At 34.6% G+C, this 19,876-nt stretch overlaps 1 protein-coding gene across 5 annotated transcripts in view; it reads left to right on the plus strand.

Moving 5' to 3' along the window:
- The window catches only part of TAB2 (TGF-beta activated kinase 1 (MAP3K7) binding protein 2), a 76,322-nt gene that overhangs the window by 26,082 nt on the left and 30,364 nt on the right, over positions 1 to 19,876 (plus strand). For all 5 annotated transcript variants that reach the window (XM_032485122.1, XM_032485123.1, XM_032485121.1 and 2 more), the window contains one exon: positions 15,292 to 15,483. In XM_032485122.1, the coding sequence (XP_032341013.1) occupies positions 15,421 to 15,483 (63 nt within the window). In that variant the 5' untranslated portion in view covers positions 15,292 to 15,420. The remainder of the gene's footprint in view (positions 1 to 15,291; positions 15,484 to 19,876) is intronic.

The following is a 19,876-nucleotide window of genomic DNA, read 5'->3' on the forward strand; positions in this document are numbered from 1 at the left end:
AGAGAAAATTTTGAATGGTTAGAGGGCTGAGGGCAGTCTAGCTTTTAAGGACATTTATTGCTTTTACCAATTTGTATAGATTTAGAAACAATCCATAAAAGGTGACTCTATTTACTAACTAGGTAGATGATCAAACATATCTTTTGATTTTAAAGTTCAATTTAAATAGGTTAGTGATTACCCAGAATTGAACAGAGGAATTTTATATCCCACCTGTGATTTTTAAAGATGATTCTAATATTCTAGCTTATGCTTTGTATTCCATTCTCCAAAGGTAGTTCATAATAAGTTTAATATCAGCCAATCTTGTCAGCATTAGGTCACTGATTATGTGCCACATTGTTCATTTAGTATTGGAATAATTATATCTCACTGAGTGTTGAATTAGGACTGGAAAGGGAGCCACTACCAGAGTTATTGTAAGATTAGGTTCACCACTGTTAGATGAATTAAAGGGGAAACTAAAGAGAGAATTGCTTCTGAATTTCAAAATCACCACTGTTAGGTGATTTAAAGGGGAAATTAAAGAGAGAATTGCTTCTGAATTTCAAGTCTTAATAGTTATCACTGGGGCTATGAGTAATGGTGAAAGTTTTCTACATTTTTGAATGTAAATTGTGTGTAAAACACTGTGGTAGGCACAATAGGAATGTAAAAATGAATAAACCTTGCTTTCGGTGAGCTTACAGACAAGTAAGACAAAATAAGTATCATAATAGAGGTACAAACAATGTACTTGAGAGTACCAGAGAGAATCAACTTTATGACAAAGGTAATACTTCTTCTGAACCTTGAAGGATAGATAGAATTCTTTAGCAACAGTGGCAAGAATAAGTTATGAAAGTCAAAATAAATAATATGTTCTAAAAATTGTGAGCAGTCTAGTGTGCCTAGAGAATGGTAGGATATGGAAGGACATGATGCGAGATGGAGCTATGCAACACATGGTTTCAACTGTCAGGTGAAAGAGTTTGGATTTAATTCAGCGCAGTTAAGTTGGTGAGTCTTTTGAAAAGCTGACTGCTATAGAGTGAGGGCTGACTTGATGAAGTTAGAGATTAGGCAGTAGTAATATCCATAAAGGACAATGTGTATTGTTGTATGCATTAAGCATTTTGTGTGAAGAGTTTTATCTGCAGTTTTTCACTTAATCCTTACAGGAGTTTGTGAAAAGTAACCAAAATAATATAGGTTAATAGCATTAAATTGAGCACAGGACGCAGCCCATAGTAAGAGCTGAACCAGGGTAATTTACTATAAGCTCAGAGAAAAATGTACTTGTCCACCTTTATGTATGAACATTTAAATTTCAGCTCTCAGGATTCCTGATCATTGATCATTATTATAGTTGTTAACTGTACTTGTTAAATATAACAGTTTCAGCATAGATAACATAGGCTTCAAGTTATTTGAAAGTACATTGAGTTGACTAAGTACAGGTACTTTCAAATAATTCATTCTGCTCTACTTTTACTCTCCTACCAAGATACAGAATACAAGTAGTGTTATGGGGAAATATATAGGAAATAATTTTATAGGGAAAATATTCTGCTCTAATCTCAGTTGTTTATGTTTAATTAGACAAGTAATACATGAATATATTCTTATAAAAAACGGAAACATAACAGATGACTGAATCTCCTTGGCCCATCTTCCTTTCTTGTGTCCTTTACCCTCTCCTAAATAGTGTGTATCCTTTCAGAACCTTTCCTATGCATTCATATAAAGATATCCATTTAAAATTTTTGTATCCTTTTTTATATGAAAGGTATCATTATACATGGATTTTGCCTCTTTTTTCATTCTGTAATATGGTTCTTTGCTTATAATTATTTGGATATCTTGCTCTACTAGCACAGGGAACTATATTCAATATCTTGTAATAACCTTTAATGAAAAAGAATGTGAAAACAAATATATGTATATATATGCATGACTCGGGCATTATGCTGTACACCAGAAATTGACACATTGTAACTGACTATCCTTCAATTTTAAAAAAAGGAAAAAAAAAGTTGCATGGTATTCTCTAGTATTGCTATGCAGTAATTTACTTATTCCTCAGTGGTCATTCAGGTTGTTCTTTTAGTCATATACACTGAAGTGACATCCTTATAGGTTCCTCTTTAAACACAAGTATTTGTCTATAAATTAGATGTTTTAATTTATATAGAGTATAGATAGGGCCCTGGTACTTTATGGTGAGCAACACATTTCATTCAGTCTACCTCTGTGATTGCAGTAGCACTGGATAGTGACACCACAGCTGAGAACTGCTGGCTTAGAATCCTGATCTACTACCGACTTAGTTGGAACTGTGGATTTCTCTCTTAATATGGTCTTTCCATGATTTTCTTCAGTTTGAAAAAAAATGGTGTAACAGTCATCCTCTCTGCTTCACGTGTACGGAGGATAAGTGAGATAACAAATATATGATGTAGAAAGTCGAATATAAATCTGAATTCTACTAGTTTATAATCTTCTCAAAAGCAGGGACTGTGTTTTATTCATCTTTGCATACTTAGAGCACAGTACCTGGCTTATACTGGGCAGTGTTTGTGGCATAGGTCTCAGATATGAAGGCGAACCAAAAAAGTAAATCATATTTATGAAAAAGTTACAGGCCAATTTCTGGAATCTGTACATATTTCACTGAAAACTTCTCACCTTTTTAACCTTATCTCATCTCACTTCCCAGCTGCACTGCAGCTATAATTCTTCAGATTTATCATATTCTTTCATGGCCTTTCGCCCAACACAGTTGTCAGTGATATCCTGTGCAAGACTTATGATTCATCTGTAATGGCTAAGTTCAAGCACTGCATTCTTTGTGAAGTTTCCCCTCCTTTCCTCAATTCCTAAGTTTTAGGCACTTCTTACCCTTGGTCTCCACTGCAGCTTATACAGCTCTAAATGGCCCAGAGTGAATGTTGCCAAATGGATGCATGCCCTGCTCTGGGGCTTAGTGGAATGTCACAGAACCAGGCAGGACTTGGACCTTCAGAGATAAATTATCTCAGTCTGTAAAGTGAGAAGCATGTTGTTCTTGCTGACTTGCGGGCACAGTACATATGGTGTAGAGAAGAGCAATTAAGATCATCAGTGATGTACCCAAGCCTACCCTGCTTCTTCAGCCTAATCTTTCATGACACTTTCTCCCTGTTAGTCCCACTCCCTGCACTTCAACATTAGCCAGCTGCTTGTGGTTTCGCAGACTTGCCATGCTGGCTTGCTCCTTCAGTCTTTCCCCAGACAACCATTTGTGTTTGAAATAGTCTTTCCCTCTCACCTGTTCACCTAATGGACGCATTTTTATGTTCCAAGACCCAGCTTAGGTGTCTCCTTCTTTAATTAATCTTTTCCATAAATCCTCCCCTTCCCTCAGAATTGACTGGTCCCTCCTTTTTTTCCCCTGTGTACTGCAGCACAACTCAGTTATAACTGAGTTATTGCATTTATTTGTTGATGTGTTTGTCTTCCCCTACTAAGATGTAAATTTCTTGAGCAGTATGCCATTTCATAAATCAAAACGTTAAGTAGATGATCACTTTCATAGTTCATTTTTCTATGAAAGTCTAGAGTTATGGATATGTATTGTAAAATGAGATATCTGGTTCTTTATTCAATTCTATTATACAATTTAAAATGTTATTAAATTAAATATTCTCTAAGGGTATAATATATATGTAGTTGTTTGCAGAATTGTGAAGTAGTTTTATATATAATAAATCTACTGAGATAGAAGTTTCTTTACATTTTTGAGATTATTCTTGACCATCTAATATAAAACTCATTCACCATAATTGTAACAAGCTTAATAGCCAACTATTCAACAATTTCACAGTGTTAGATTTGAAAGACTGGCATATACTTTAGTATTTTAGAGACATAATTGAATATTGTTTTACCACTTTTAACTGCTCATTTTGAATTCTCATAATTTCTTTTGAAGATTCTGAATACTATTATAGTATGAAATCTTTGATTTAAATGTTTTCTAAATTTTATACATTTTCTCTGTTAGCAGGTTTAGCGTTCACGTGATTCACTGCAGTTGTCTATTACCAATCAAGTGAATGTATATAATTTTAAAATTGCTGATTTAACTTTCTGTTAGTCATTAAAGGTTTTAGAGAATGATAATAACTGTCCATTTACACTGTGTCTAACTTACAAAGTTAACCATCACACTCCAAATGCCATAACACATGCAAACCTAGCAGCTGGCCAGCAGTCTACCTTGGGGAAAAGTCAGCTGAGGACCGTGATAGTAGAAAGAAGATGGGCAAAGTTAGAGGAGATGACCAGGAAAAAACAGGAGTCAAGTAAGGGGTCAAAACTGCACGGGGATTGTTTGGTGAAACTTCTCTTAACTTTCTGAGTATTCATCTTAAAATGCCATTTTAGATTAATATTTTAACCAGAGTATTTTCATTTTCACTGAGTTTGTTGGTTCATTACAAATGTTTATGGTTGATTTTTTTTAAGTTTTTTTTTTTTTTCAGGAGGGAGCAGGTAATTAGATTTATGTGTCTGTTTATTTTTAGAGGAGGTACTGGGGATTGAACCCAAGACCTCGTGCATGATAAGCATGTTCTAGCGCTTGAGCTATACCCTCCCCCCTTATGGTTGATTTAAGATGAAAACTGGTTCCTTCCATTGCTTTCATTTTCTTTTCTCCACTTTTTCCCACTTTACTTATAAATAGGAACTTCTTATCATGTCATATATTTATATCATGTTTTCTTTCAAAGGTGATATTTGTGTACAGAATGGATTATCCAAAAAATTGCATTAAGGGGGCAGGGGGTGCATTGAGAGGTGACTTGGTTTCCATCTTAAAGCCCTAATGTATTGGAAAATAATAATGAGGTATGAGATGGAAAATACACACAAGGTAGTTAGTTATGTAATATGTTTTGATGAATTATAACCATTCTGTCTTAGATTTATTGCACTTTTCTTGATCCTTAGAAAATGGTAGCACTCACCACAAAACCACAATACATAAATTGCCAAATGTGGCTGACTTGCACATTCCTTTTAGACAAACTATAACTGGTAAGCCTTTTAACTCTAAGAAATGGTCAACATTCATGGACAGTGTATTAAATGAGAAAATTGGGAGGTTTTCTTTTTAAGAGGAGGTAGTGTGGATCATTATGTTACTTCAGCTATTAGTATTTATTGTTTTTCTTTAGAAAGTAAATTACTGTAGGCTTATAAAGTTGAGAAATACATTTTCTGGTAACATAATCCTTTGCTCCCTTTAAGCTTTTAAGTGACACTAAATCTGAACATGATCAGTAACTTAAAGTAAGTAGCATTTAGGTGATTGATTTGGTATGTTTTTTATTTTTGCAAATGTGTAAAATGATTCAATGTTACAGGCGTTTTATACTAAAGTTTATCTTAAAGATGGATTATACTTCTGTTTTTAATTGTAAATGATAATAGTATTTGAATTTTAGATTTTAATTACCATAAGTATAATTCTTGAATTTTAACTCTTAGGAAAATAATTTGACATTATAGAATTTAGCAGGAAAGTTTGCTTTGCCTTAATAAAGATGTAACATCATACTCCAAGAAATAATAATTCTAATAATTTGCTATTTAAAATAATTTTGAATTTTTTCATGATCAATTAATGACATTTTGTAAATTCTTTTAAAATTAATCGTGTGAAGTACATCAGCTATTACCTACCTGGCATTTGATGAGACACTTACATACTACATCAATAATGTAAAAGGTATTTTAAATAGTATATATAATTAGAAAGGTAATTTTCTTTTCAGTTTAAATCTTCATTGAGGCCAAGAAGTTTCAAAATTTGCTATAACTCAAAAAAAAATTATGGCTAACTCACTGCATAGTCTGATCATGTCAGTTAGTCCACAGAAGAGACACAAGTAATAATTAGTAGTAAAAAAACATTAACCTCATGTTGACAACCAAACAGGTAAGTTGAAACATTCTACCTTCCCGTTAGGCATCCTGAGGAAGTTAATAACAGTTGTTGATATCAAAGGGGCTTTGCAGTACAGACGGTTCTGTTAAAATTTGATATATATGTCCCTGAAAAGCATCATGCTATAAAAATCATGCCCAAAAGAAACAAAAACCCACAGGATGTACAGGAAACAAATGAAATTTGGGGTACAACACTCAAAAATGTCATCAGTGAAGATTTAAAGAGATAGGAACCTTTAAAAACATGACAGTACAATTTTACTCATGTCAAATGGCTAAGAAATATGTAAAAACTTACACAGTATTTACACAGATAAATACTGTGCTTTGCTTTTGAAGAGACCTGAAGTTTGCTTATAAAAATGAGCATAGATGTGGCAGCTTGTTACTGTGAAGTCATTGAGGAAAGATTTTCTGAAATCAGAAGAAAAGTTGTGTACCAGAAGTGAATGGGTGTGACTGATTCCATGAGGACGTAGTGAGCTGAAGTAGCTGGCAGATGTTTAAGGTGTGTTCATATTTACATTTTGTGTGTTCATATGCAGCTTATTTCAGCTGAGTATGGTTTTCTGCATTCACCTAGTGTTTCTCGCAGATGGAATCACAGCACAATTCATTGTGTTAAGATTTTTCCCTAATATATCAGTTGCACTGGCATAAATGTGCAGTTTCAAAAGAAGTATTATAGCAGCACTGATGTATATAGCCAAGGGTAAGGCAAACACTTTAGTTTGGAGAAATACCACCACTTGTTATAGTAGTCTTTAACCTGAATCTGTTCTGATGCATATTTAGAGATTTACTGCAGCAGATACTTACTGAGCATCTACTACATGCCTTACACTTCCTAAGTATTTAGGATACAGCAGTGAACAAGGTAGTCTCTCCACTTTGAAACTAACATTACTTGTGTAAGAAAGTTTTGTCTGTTGTCAAGGGTTGGCTTTAAGAGATACAATTAGATGTATGGGTGGATGAGGAAGTCTAGTTAAAAGAGTCTGCTGGATAACCAAGCTTTTCTCCTACCTCTTAAATTACATACTTTTACAAGATAATTTCCTAGAGTCCTGTCTGACTCAGGGTTCCATTGTTTATAGAAAAAGTTACCATCTGTAAAGGTTACTGTGGAAATCAAAGTTAAATTTTAGGATGGTATATATGTTAAAATGCAAAGACCCCCTTACCTTCTTGTCCACAAGCTAAAGGAGAATCCTGATGCAGTTGAGAAATGAATTTTAGTTTTATATATTTCATCCTATTTCTCTGTGGTATTCACTATGAACTATATTTTTCTTTGTTATAATTAAAATTTTTCCAGTAAAACTCAACCATGTAAAAATAGGGCAAAAATATAATACGTATAAAGGTTTCCATAATAATACTAAAATGTTAGAGGTAGTGTATCTCAAGAGCTTGTATGATAAAAGCGACTAGACATTGCAGCCTTTGTTGACCTTTCTCATCCTCTCTTGTAGCTGCTCCCCATCCCAAGCTCCTCCTTCCTAATCCCCTTTCCTCCTGTCCCTCCTTCTAGCCAGCCTACTGTTTGGTTTTCAGGTAGCTTTTTCTGAGTTCTTTAATTAAACAAGTTATTTATCCCACATGCATGGAAAAGGAGGGCCTCAAAGACCCAATCCTTCAATATTCTACAGCCAGAGTGGCATGTAGCTCTATTTGCTAATGTTCTGTTCCCTTGTACTTTGTAGAAATTCACGATATTTAGAATAAATGATTATTACTGTGTTTTTACTGTAGGCCAGGCAAGTGCAATACCATTAATTTTCACTGTTATCACTAATCCTTTAAATTCTTGGAGTTGTTTTCATCATTTACAAGGAATAAATGATAGTAGTAAGCTATTTTATTTACTTGTGTGCTTGCTATGTGCTCTTTTTTATCTTATGTGTATTACTCATTTAATTCTCAAAATTGCATGAGGTAGCTGCTCATCATCACCATTTTATAGGTGAAGAAACTGAGACACAGAGCAGTTTAATGATTTGCCCAAGAAGACAGTAAGTGGCAGATTAAATTTCATAAATGAGCACACATTACAGAATCCTAAAATTTATACTTAAACCAGCCATTTAATTTTCTCATCTTATTTTTAAATTATTTTTATTTTTATTTTCGGGGGGGAGAGGTAATTGGGTCTACTTATTTATTTGTTTATTAGAGGAGATACTGGGTATTAAACCCAGGACCTTATGCATGCTAAGCATGCACTCTACCACTTGAGCTATACCTTCCCCCTAATTGTCTCATCTTATTAAATGGAACAGTGCCCACTAATATAGAATTGAGAGTGAAATATTTAGCAATGTTAGGTTATTTCTGTTTTTAACTATTAACATGTTCTTTTGCCAGAAAATTCTAGGAACAGTTGGCTACAGTAGAATAGTTTCTTGAAATTCTGCTGCTTAGGAGAGTTTTAAGCCTTTTAAGTTACTCTGAGAGTAACATTTAGTGTATTCATTGATTTCTTTTTTTGGTTAAGACTTTAATAGTAAAGGCCAGTGCACTGACTGCCAAGTTTGAATTATGTTAACCTAAGTAGTTTATAGAAGGTACATTACCAGTTAGTTGCTACTTCTGTTTTCAGAGTTGGGTCTCTGGGAATTAAACTTTCTTCCATCATTTACTCTGTATGTTACCTCCTGCTCAGGAACAGCAGCTTTAATCTTTGACATACTTTTATGTATCTCCATAGTTGTTTGGGAGTTTTGTTTGTTTTTTAATCTCTTGTCAAGGTTTGCTAAAAAGTAATATATCTCATCTAAATCTATAACTTCAATAGTAGAATAGTAGTGTTTCCCTCCTGTCCCTTCCCTTCCCTTTTCTTCTCATTCCCTCTGGGGTTAGGATTGCAAGAGCTTTGCTGTTGTATTGGACTTGATGGAAAGCCAGCTTTTGGTAGCATATGATTAATATTCTGCAGTTTTTTAAATTAACAACACACACACTTTTCTTCCCAAAATGCTAGTAGGGAAAGAACGTTGGAGATATAATCCACCCCTTATTAATAGATTAAGTGGCTAGGCTAACAGTATTTATAGGAAAAAGTAATATAAATACTGAATATAAATGTAAGTTAAAATTATGAAGTAAGTAATTGAACAGATGGACATAGGCATGAAGAAGCATGGTGTATATATGTGGGATAGAAACTGAGTTACAAAGCCAAATCTTCATTTTCCACAGTGGGAAATCCATAGAGAATGTATACAACTGAAAAATCAAGAAATAGCCCTTGTGTAGGAATGTGGAGAAATAGCTCAATATTGACAGTGATTAGTATAAAAGTGGAGAGGCATGGGGCAGGGAAATGCTGGTTTCTCTGATAAACTTTGTTGGTACTATTTGGCTTTTTTAAAAACTACATGTTGTCTTACTTAAAATTTTATGTAAATTTTTTATTATAGGATGTGTCATGTTAAGATAGCTTCTGAACAAAAAACTAATATATTTTAAAATCAGTTTTTGTGTATAATGTTTAATATTTGGGCTGCAAAGAATGTTGGCCTTTAGGGAAAAAATTAATAATGACTGTATAATGTTTTATACATAATATAACCAGGCATATTTTTCTTAGAGTATTCTTTTTTGGGGGGGGAGTATTCTTAAATTATATGGTAAGATTATCTCATCTGTGCTCAAGTTTTAATTAATGAGAGCACTAAAGATGCCTTTCAAATGTTTATCTGCAGCCCAGACCCAAACTCCCTCTGTGGTATCACCATTTTGAGGTTTTAAAAGTACCCTAGATTCAGCATGTTCAAAACTAAACTTATAATCTACTCCTTGGTTTTTCTTGGACCTTTTCCACTGTTTGCTAGTTTATAGATGGCATCACCATCCATTTGAAAATTGAAATCAACCTTAACACCTCCTTCTTTATTTACCCCAGTATCTAATCCATCTCCAAATTCTATTAAATTTTACTTCCTTAATATCCTTTAAGTTTTTCCTTCTACTCAGTCTCGTTGCCATCTGCAATTACAAGCTATTAACTGTTTCTTGACTAGACTGTAGTAGTTTTCTAACTGGTCTTCTCATATATTCTTTTGCCCTTTTCTTCATGCTATAGCCATTCTTCATAGACATATGATTTCCTGATCGTGTCACCTTCCCTGTCTCTGAGCTTAAATTTCAGTTGCTTCTCATTACTCTGAAAGTAAACCCTCCAAATTTTAATGGCCTACAAGTCACTTCATGATTTGGCCCCTACCTTTTTCTTGCTCTCTGCTCTCTTCAGATTTGCCTCATGTACTATGCTCTCTTCCAATCTGCTTTTGAATGATGTGAATGAGATGGAAAAAAATGGCTGTCAGCAACAAGATAAACTGAGCTAGCAGGCAGCAGACCTGGTAGCAGAAGGCAGACAGAAAATGAAATAGTGAGCGACTTAAAATAGGTATCTAAATTATGAGCTTGTTTTGATGTGCCTTTAATCCAAGAATTTCTGTGACCTGCAGAGCAAGGGTATTGACTCTAATACTTGTGTCTCCAGCATGATATCTGTTGCACACTAGGCAGTCTTTAAATTCACGGGTTGTGGATAGATGGTGACGGTCCAGTTTTTAATACCCAGTTGCCTCATAAATGCCCAAATTTTGATCAGACCTGTGAGTCCCATTGCTTTTCTTTGGTATTGTTGTTTTTCAATCTGGAGACTGTGGTCTCTTCTTGTGACTACAGTTAAACAGTTCCTTGTGTTATACAGTCCTAAAAGAATCCACCACGTTAAACGATGGTGAAAATGAAAACTTGATAATTATCATAGCATGAAGTCGAAGTGAGCGATTAACCAACACTTAGTACTCTGCACTGTTATAATATTGAGAGGTCAGAAATAAATTGTTTCCATACTCTGTGAAAGGAAAGAACATGGCACATTTTATAAATCCAATATATTTACCATTAGGTTTTGTAGTACTGTTTATACTCTGCTGCTGTTTAGAATCCTTAAGAAATTATTCCTCGAGCTCAAAGATCCTCTGAGCTGTGGCAGATTATGTGCCAGAATTTTGCACCTCTTGCCAGAAGCATTTCTATAAAGTATGATTTCTTTATTCTTTTCTCAGAAAAGCAGTCATTTTGCATCTTAACCATAGAAAATACGTTTTTATATGTTATTAGAAATAATTTTCCTGATTAAGTTGTAAGATGTTTCTTGATTTTCCTTTTGAAATTAAATACCTGTTTGTTTGTTCGTTTCAGTGATGTATTTAGTTGTAAAACTTATTTATTCACCCATAAAGGCTACATTTAAAAATAGTTATCTTGCGCTGTCCTTAAGTTTACTTTTGCTGGATGTAGAACGTGAGTTGTTGTTTATTTTCCCTTTCAGCACTTAAATTTTGTCATTTCAGTATCTTCTGGCCTCCATTGTTTCTGATGAGAAGCCAGCATTCATCTGAATTATTCCCCTATGTTTTCTTTCTTTGGCTGCGTTCAAGTTTTTTGTTTTGTTTTGTTTTGGATTTTTTTTTTGGTTTTCAGCACTTCGACTGCTATGCAGTGTGTGATTTTCTTTGGCTCTTCCTGGGTAGGGTTTGCTGGTCTTCTTGATCAAGATCTTTTTTGTTGTTGTTTTTAAAATACGCTCTGGACAGTTTTATTAAAGAAGAATTTTGCATCACTTATTTTTCACCAGTCTGTTTTGGCATGCTTCTAATGACATCAGAATCACCTGGATCAATGATAGCCAGTGTGCATATTCTGTGATATTTCCCATCCACTGTGCCCAATTCAATATCATTGCTGCTGTAGTGATGGATACCAGTTTTGGCCAACATGTAATAAAACTCTGTTTCAGATTTCTTCAAGGCTAAGCAGTTGCTGGTGAGGATGATCAGTTTCCCTTTGGCTGTCTCATCATTTTCAGAGCCTGTGTGTACCCCAGCATGTACTTTCTACTTTTCATAAGAAGTTGGAGTCTAGAGTTGATCTAGAGTCTAGAGTTGATTGACTTTGGCAGCTTTTTTGTCGTCTTTGTGACCATGATCTTCCTGCCGTAGGTGAAGGATGGCCCCCAACCAAGAGCAGCCATCAAGATGACTGGGGAGCCAGTCACCATCTTATTGATCTGTAAATTTATATCCTTCACTAACTTGGGGACATTTGTAGCCATTGTTTTATTAAATACTTTTTTCTACCCCTTTCTCTCTCCCCTTTCCTTCTGGATTTCCAAGGTATGTTAGAGCTTTTGATACTTTCCCACAGGTCTGAGGTTCTATTTGTCCCCCCACCTCAATCATTTTCTTTTCTTCATCCTTCAGTTTAGAATAATTTCTGTTGCTTTGTCTTCAAGTTCACTGACTCTTTCTTCCACTCCAACCTGTGGTCAGATCCATCCAGTGAATTTTTTTTATTTCAGACATTGTATTTTTTGCTTCTTGAATTTTTTTTTTTTTTTAATGTAGTTTCTCCCCCCCCCCCCCCGAGAAATCCAAGCATATTTGCTGCTACATCCTTGAGCATAGGCAAAATAGCTGCTTTTAAATCCTTACATGCTGATTCTAGCACCTGGGTCATCTCGGGCTCGACCTCCCCCAGCTATCTTCCCCTTAAGTGTGGCTCAGTGTCCCTGCTTCTCACATGCAGTAGTTCTGGGATGTAACTTAACGGCGCTATAAGCAACACGGTGTGGAGACTGCGGGGTCTGTTGTGTCGTTCTAGGGAGTGCTGCTGTCTGGTTGGTTGGTGTGCTTGCTTGCTGGTTTTAGTAGCCAGCTAACTTGGCTGAATTCAAACTACAAGCTCTGAAATTTCAGTTCAGTTATTTTAGCCTAAGCCTGGCTGCTTGGAATCTCTTGCATATGTGTAGTTGGGAGATTAGAGATAGGTGGAGAAGTTATACATGGAACTTGGTGCTTCTCTCCTTTCTGTAATTTACTCACTACTTTTTCAGCTGTTGTGGTTATGCCAGAGTGTCTCCTTTGGGTCATTAAGTGAGTAAGACTGCAGGTTTACTGTTTGGGTTTTAGCTATGCAAACCAACTGGGGCCTGCTCTCTGTCTTAAAGCCATTTAAAAAATGGAAAGTCACCCTCTACTGTCCCCTTCCTCTAAGTACCGAAACCCTTCTTCTAACCCTCAACACCACTGTTCCCTGCTTGCTATTTCTGCCTTCAAGCAGTTTTTTTTTATACTTTATCTAGTTATAGTTGTTCATGAGAGAGCCCAGTAGGAACTACTCAGCCAGTACAGGAAGTGGAACCCCTAAAATACAGTTGTACATTTGAACAATTTTCCTGTTAGTGCCCATGATAGTCTATCAGAAAAGCAAGCAAGTGTGATGATGGTGGCTTGGACCAGAACAGTAACAGAGGTGGGAAAAAGTGGTCAGATTTGTTTTGTAGTTAACAGCCAACAAAACTTGGTGGTGGATTAGATATGGGATATGAGAAGGACCAACTGAATGTGCTCCCTTAGAGTTGGAGATGTAAATTTGGAAAGTCTCTATCTAAAGCAGTGCATTTGTATGAGATTACCTTGAAGAAGAATGTTGGTGTAATTGAAAAGAAACCCTACATCTAAACTTCGTAGCTCACCAACATTTAAGTTATTCAGAAAAGGAAAAGAATCTGACAAAGACTGAGAAGCTGCCAGTAGGTAGGAGGAAATCCAGAATATAAATCTCAGAAGCCAAGTAAAGAAATTGTTTAAAGTATGAGGGAGTGGTTGACTGCGTCATAAGCTGCGGAGAGGTCTGGTGAGATGAGCCCTGAGGAGTGGTGGTGAAGTTTGACAGCCTGAAAGCCCATGACAGCTTTGATTAAGTGTAGTTTCAGTGAAGGAAAACTGTGAAAGCCTGACTGGGGTAGGTTTAGAAGTGATTAAGAGATAGGAAATAAAGGCACTTAAAGTATAAACAACTCATTCAAGAAGTTTAAGCCAAAAGAGGGAAGGGGCAGATAAATGAGCTGATAGCTGGAGTGAAGTCAGGGGAGGCTTCTCAAGATGAGCAGTTTATACCATGTTTATCGCCCCTTATATTATGTTTAAATATCATTTGCTAATTTCCAGTATTTCTCTCTTCTCCTGCATCCCATTTGTAGAAACACCACTCTGAGTGCTAAAGTGTGTGTGTGTGTGTGTGTGTGTGTGTGTGTGTTATAAATAGATTGGGGGAATCTGTAATGGCGAATAACTTGGTTTGGCAGTGATTTTACCTAGGAGATGGTACTAAGCTGAAGTCACACAGATAAAAGAATTAGGTAAAGATTAATCAAATGATAATAAAAAGCTGACTTTATCAAACATGATATCTAAATGAGCTTTTATTTTGTTGATTCAGGGTTTATTAAAAGCATTTAAATATCTACTGTTATGCTAAAAACTGTTACAACGTGCTCATACAGTAATGAACAAGAGACCTAATTCCTGTATTCATGGAATTTACAGACTTGTATTTAAGCTTATGTTAGCAAAGTTAAAAGAGAAATACGACAGATGAGAAATTTGTTTTAAAGAGATAGTCTTGTTGTTAAAATGAAATGTATTTAAATTATTATGCAAATGGAATGACTTTAAATATTATGTTGTTTAGGTTTAATATATTTATATACTATTTGTATCACAAAAGAGGCTTTCAAGATTAAACATGGTTTACATAGAAATGTTAGGAATAAAAATAAGTTAGGTAATTCTCAACTTGCTCCATATCTTAGAATCACTTGGAGAGCTTTTAAAAATCCATGTGCCCAGGCTGCTCCCAACCAATTAAATCAGAACCTCTGGGATTGGGGCCCAAGCTTTCATATTTTTTAAATACTGATTTAATAGAAACAGAGGGAATAAAATGCTACTAAGCCCCTGAGAATTAATTGATTACACACTTAAGGATTAAGTAAAAAACTAAGACAAAATAGCAAATGTTTTGACTTACCATTTTTAGAAAAACCATGCAAAACTGTTTATAGAAAAAACTTTCAGGATCCAAACTTTAAGAATTTTAAATAGAGTAAACAAAATTACCTGAGGCTGTTCTCTGATCATTAAGAAAAAAATCAGTAAAGTTACTCGTTTTTCCTTTTTAAAACAACCTTGACAGTTTCTTATTTGAAATGCCTTTTGGCACAGCCATTATAAAGCGTACAAATACCTAGGAATTAGACACTGAAAGTTTGCCATCAGGAGTTAAAGACACTATAAATATCTATATGGAAAGCATTATAGGAATAGTTATTTTTATAGTTTATATTAAATGTTAGATACTAATGCACATACCCTTTTGTGTTGAAATTCTAAGTCCACAATATTATTCATTCTATAATAAGTTCTCATTAAAATTTTTTTTCTTCTTTCACAGAAAATGCTTGGACAGAAGAGATGAGTACTATTTCCACTAAGGCCTAGAATTGCCTACTGTACAAATAGTCCTGATCAGGCAATATACGAATGGCCCAAGGAAGCCACCAAATTGATTTTCAGGTTTTACATGACCTGCGACAAAAATTCCCTGAAGTACCTGAAGTTGTTGTATCCAGGTGTCATGTTACAGGTCAGTGTTCAATGATTTCTGAATGTATTAATACAAACTTGGTATTTTTTTTAAACATTGGAAGAATACTCTTTTATCTTCTTTGGCATTAGTGTGCTGTAATGGAGAGAGATGAGTTTTGGTGTCTGAAAGTAGTAATCATGTATACCTTTAATATGTATATTAAATCATCACATTGTATACCTTTAAAAAAATCATCTTGTACAACCTAAATGTATACAGTTTTTATTTATCAATCATTCCTCAGTTAAAGCTGGGGGAAATAATATAAGAGTTTTCAATAATAACAAATAAATAGCATATATTTTGGTGATAAAGTTTTGACAGTTATTAGCAGTAATTGAATTAACCTCTCTGACCCTCAATTTTCCTCAACTGTGCAATGGAAATTTTAAAACTTCATAGAGAATTAAATATGGTAATGCAGGTAAGCAACTACAGGATACCCGTTTGTAATGAGTGCTTAATAAATGCTAGCAGCCAGTACAAGTAACAGTAATAATAGTGGAAGGCCCATAATAAATATTTGGTGAGTGAATCAGTAGTCCACATTTGTTGATATCAGATGTACAATGAAATGAAAAGAATGGGGGAAAAAAAGGAGAAAAGGGTAATAAAAATGGAGTCAGAAGCTAAAGAAAGTATGGGCAGGAGCAGAGATAGTGAGGGGAATGTACCTCCCCCTAGAACTCAGGTACCTTTTCCTAATTATCCTAATAGCATATTCTGATAAGACTATACTGAGAATGTTCAGTGAGTCATTGAAAAATAGAAAAATACTACAGATTTTTCAATAAAATTCTGTAAGACTTACTATTGAAAGAAAGAACTGTCCAAAACATTGTTCCAATAGCCTGGCTCTAGAGATTTGAAAGTACCTTAACCAGGAGTAAAACATAGAGAGCCTTTGGTAGAATTATTTTAAATATTAAAAAGAAAGAAAGGAAGAGAGGGAGGAAGAACGCTTACAGTATGATCTTCAGGATATATTAAGTTAAAAAAGCAAAACGTAGAGCAGCATATATAGATGAAGGCAGGGGGACTAAATATACACATGTACGTATATCTGCCCCTGTTTGCATAAAGAAACACTGGAAGGATTAAAAAACAAAATTAATGAAAGATGGCTACCCATGGCGGTCAAGAGAGAACAAGCCAGAGGAGAGTGAAACTTCTCAATGTATGTCTTTTAATGTTTTAGTCTCTGTAAATGAATTACTTATTCTTTTAAAAACTAAGATAAGTAGACACAACATTGTAAACTGACTATACTTCAATAAAAAAAGAATAATAAAATAAGTGAACATGTTTTCAACTTCATCAAAAAATAGAAAATAAAAGATTTAGAACTTTCTTTGGGCATCTGTCACCTTCACTATGTTAATGTGGTTTTACAAAAACAAACCTCCCTATAAATGTGCTTCCCAACACCAACTCTTAAGTTGTGTTGATAATCATTCTGGGCATCCAAGTAATGTGCCTTTAAGCTGATATTACAGAAAACGTGACAAGCAAGGAATGGGGAGGGCTCCTCTGGGAATATAACTGGGTGTAAATCTCCCCAAATTTAGGGTTATTTTTAAACTGTAATGGCAAATTGAGTTACCTCTAGATGTAGTATAAACACCTCTAATTTGGCGATAGCCTTTCTTTTGGGAGCTGCTCTCTGGAGCTTTCTCAGCTGAGTAAGTAGGCGTCTGTCTTTCCTCTGAAGAGATCCTTCCTATAATATGCCAGTTCAGAGCTTTTCTAGATGGAAAAAAAAGTATACAAAATATGAAGAATTAGTGGTAAAGGATTGTGCCACACAGCCATTTTGTATACATGTTCTTAAACATCTTGCTTCTTAGGACGAGAACAGAAGTATCTGTTCTCAGTTCTCTTCTTGACTTTGTTTCCTGCTCAGCTCCCTCTTTTTGGAACTACTGATATTGTTTCCTTGTGCTATGGATTCTCTCAGATAGCTGTTATCAGCAGGTGTAATTCATATCTTTAAAATTTATATTTGGCAATTAAATCATAACTGAGAATAGTGTGAAAATACTGCATAGTTGGTGCTTTGATTTTTTTCTTTTTTTAGCTGAAATTTTCACTGTTTTTTAATTCTCTTACTATGGAGTTTGAATCTGTAGGTGTAAAATTGCTATTTCTTTTCAAAATAATATGTTAAGGATTGTCCATTCAGTTATTTGTAAACCTTAGAACCATACCCTTAGTTGAAGCCTTTTCATATACCCTCCACCTATAGCCCTTATCCATATTTCTGTTAAAACACCTACCGTTTTGCATTATATTTATTTGTATGCCCATTGATCTTTTATACTGGACCAGCGAGATCCTTAAGAACAGTGATTGTATTCCTTTCTGCTTGCCTAATGGGATACTCAGTAAATGTCGGTTGAAAGAGTGAATGAATCAGTTTGAGAAGAATAATAACAGTGCATATTTTGATACTGCCTGTAATCTCTGTGCAAGAAGCTTGAGGAAAAATGAAAGAGAAACTGGAAATAATGGTTCAGACTCTTGTAGCTTTGAAATGCAGATTTGTATATAAACAAAAAAAGCAATGATTCTCAACCTTTTAAAAACTCATCCCACCTTTTTTGATATACATTAAAGGGAGTCTTCTGCAGTTCCCCACTGAAAGCAACCAGGGCTTCTTTGAGAAACAGCTGACTCTAAGTCTGGGATAGGAAATGTACAAGATGATCTTGGGCATCCTGTCTTACTAGAAAGCAAGGAAGCTATGAAAGACGACTGGGTTCATGTCAGATGAACACAGGAGCCAACTTGAAGTAATTCCCACTAGCCTAAAGATAAGATATAATGACCATAATCAGTTGACACATATCAAAATGTTAAAAACATAGGAGTTTATAATGATACTGAAAATAAGTCTGTCATTTTTGGCATTTGCTAGGGCACCAATTCATTATTCTAAAAACCAGTAAAGAGAAAGAACTTATTTATTCTGCTTCTTCTTTGCAAAGAGTAAGGTAACTAAGTAGTTGAAAAGAGCAAGTTCTTTGAGGAAGAATTGCAACTAATATATGAAGAAGAAATCTTATAATTGGGATATTACCCCAATTAAATGGGATACCACCATTTTGCAGTCCCTAATGAAATAAAGTTTCTAAATAATTAATAATTAGTGACGGCTGAAAATCATTAGCTAAATCAAGCTGACAACATCAGAACCCACCAATCAGCTTTAATATCACAAAAAGACAGTCAGATGTATTATTGTGCCTCCTTGCGATATAGTAAGAAATAAATCCTATAAAGAGTCTGGCCAAAAATTTGTACGAGAATCTGTTCACACCTATAGTTATAACTTCTAGTTTGTAACAAAATACAGGAAATATTGACACCATAGGGTGCACTCAGCCAGTCCAGATGGCAAATTCTGCTGAACAAATGATCATTTTTGAAAAAACAAATGTCTAGAAAATGTTTAAAAAGAGGAGAGGGTTAATTACTGTAAGAAACCTGAGACATATCAACCAGATGTAACATGTGCACCTTGCTTAGATCTTGATTTAAACTAACTAAAAAGATATTTATGAGACAATCGGGACTTTTAACACTATTTGGATATTATGTGATATTAAGCATTGATTATTTTATGATAACAGCATTGTGGTTATTTTTTTTAATAGATACATATTGAAGTATTTACAGATGAAAACAAAATAATATCAGGGCTGATCTAGCTTCGTGGAGGGAGTTGCTGGGGCATACACACTGGATAAAAAAAGATTTGCCATATATGGATATTTTTAAAGATGGATGATGAATTGGGAGAGTTTGTCATATTTACTCTATTTTTGTATATGTTTAAAATTTTCTGAAATAAAAGGTTTAATGAAAAGTACATTTCCTTTTATCCTGTTATAGCCTTATAAAATCCCTGTAAGTTCTTTTATGTCTTTTATGATAAGAAAGTCTGTAGAGAGTAAATAACCTAAGAACATGTGAGTTCCGACATAGCTGGGATTAGGACATATTAAATAATGAGAGATTATACAGAATTGAAGGGGTTTTTGAGAGCTCTAGAGAATTAGAGAAGAAGAATTGGTAAATATGAGTATCAGCTTTTAAAAAGGAAGTGTGAGATTGGATTTGGTAGGGAATATACAATCTAATTTGGGAATGTTGACAGAGAGATGAGACGATGAGATCTTTGAGTTTTGACTTAGAAGGAAGAATTTACTAAGAATAGCAATAAAGTTAGCTTGAAGCAAAAAGTGCCGATTAGGTTTGGCAAAAGATAAGGTCTATGAGAAGGAGTAATCAGTTGATAAAGATTGTGATGAATTTTTAAATTTTATTTGAAAAACTAATGTATCAATTCAGAGTTATGAGTAGGATAAAAGGATTTTTATAGCATGAG

Source organism: Camelus ferus, chromosome 8 (genome assembly GCF_009834535.1).
Source record: "Camelus ferus isolate YT-003-E chromosome 8, BCGSAC_Cfer_1.0, whole genome shotgun sequence".
Classification (NCBI taxonomy): Eukaryota; Metazoa; Chordata; class Mammalia; order Artiodactyla; family Camelidae; genus Camelus; species Camelus ferus.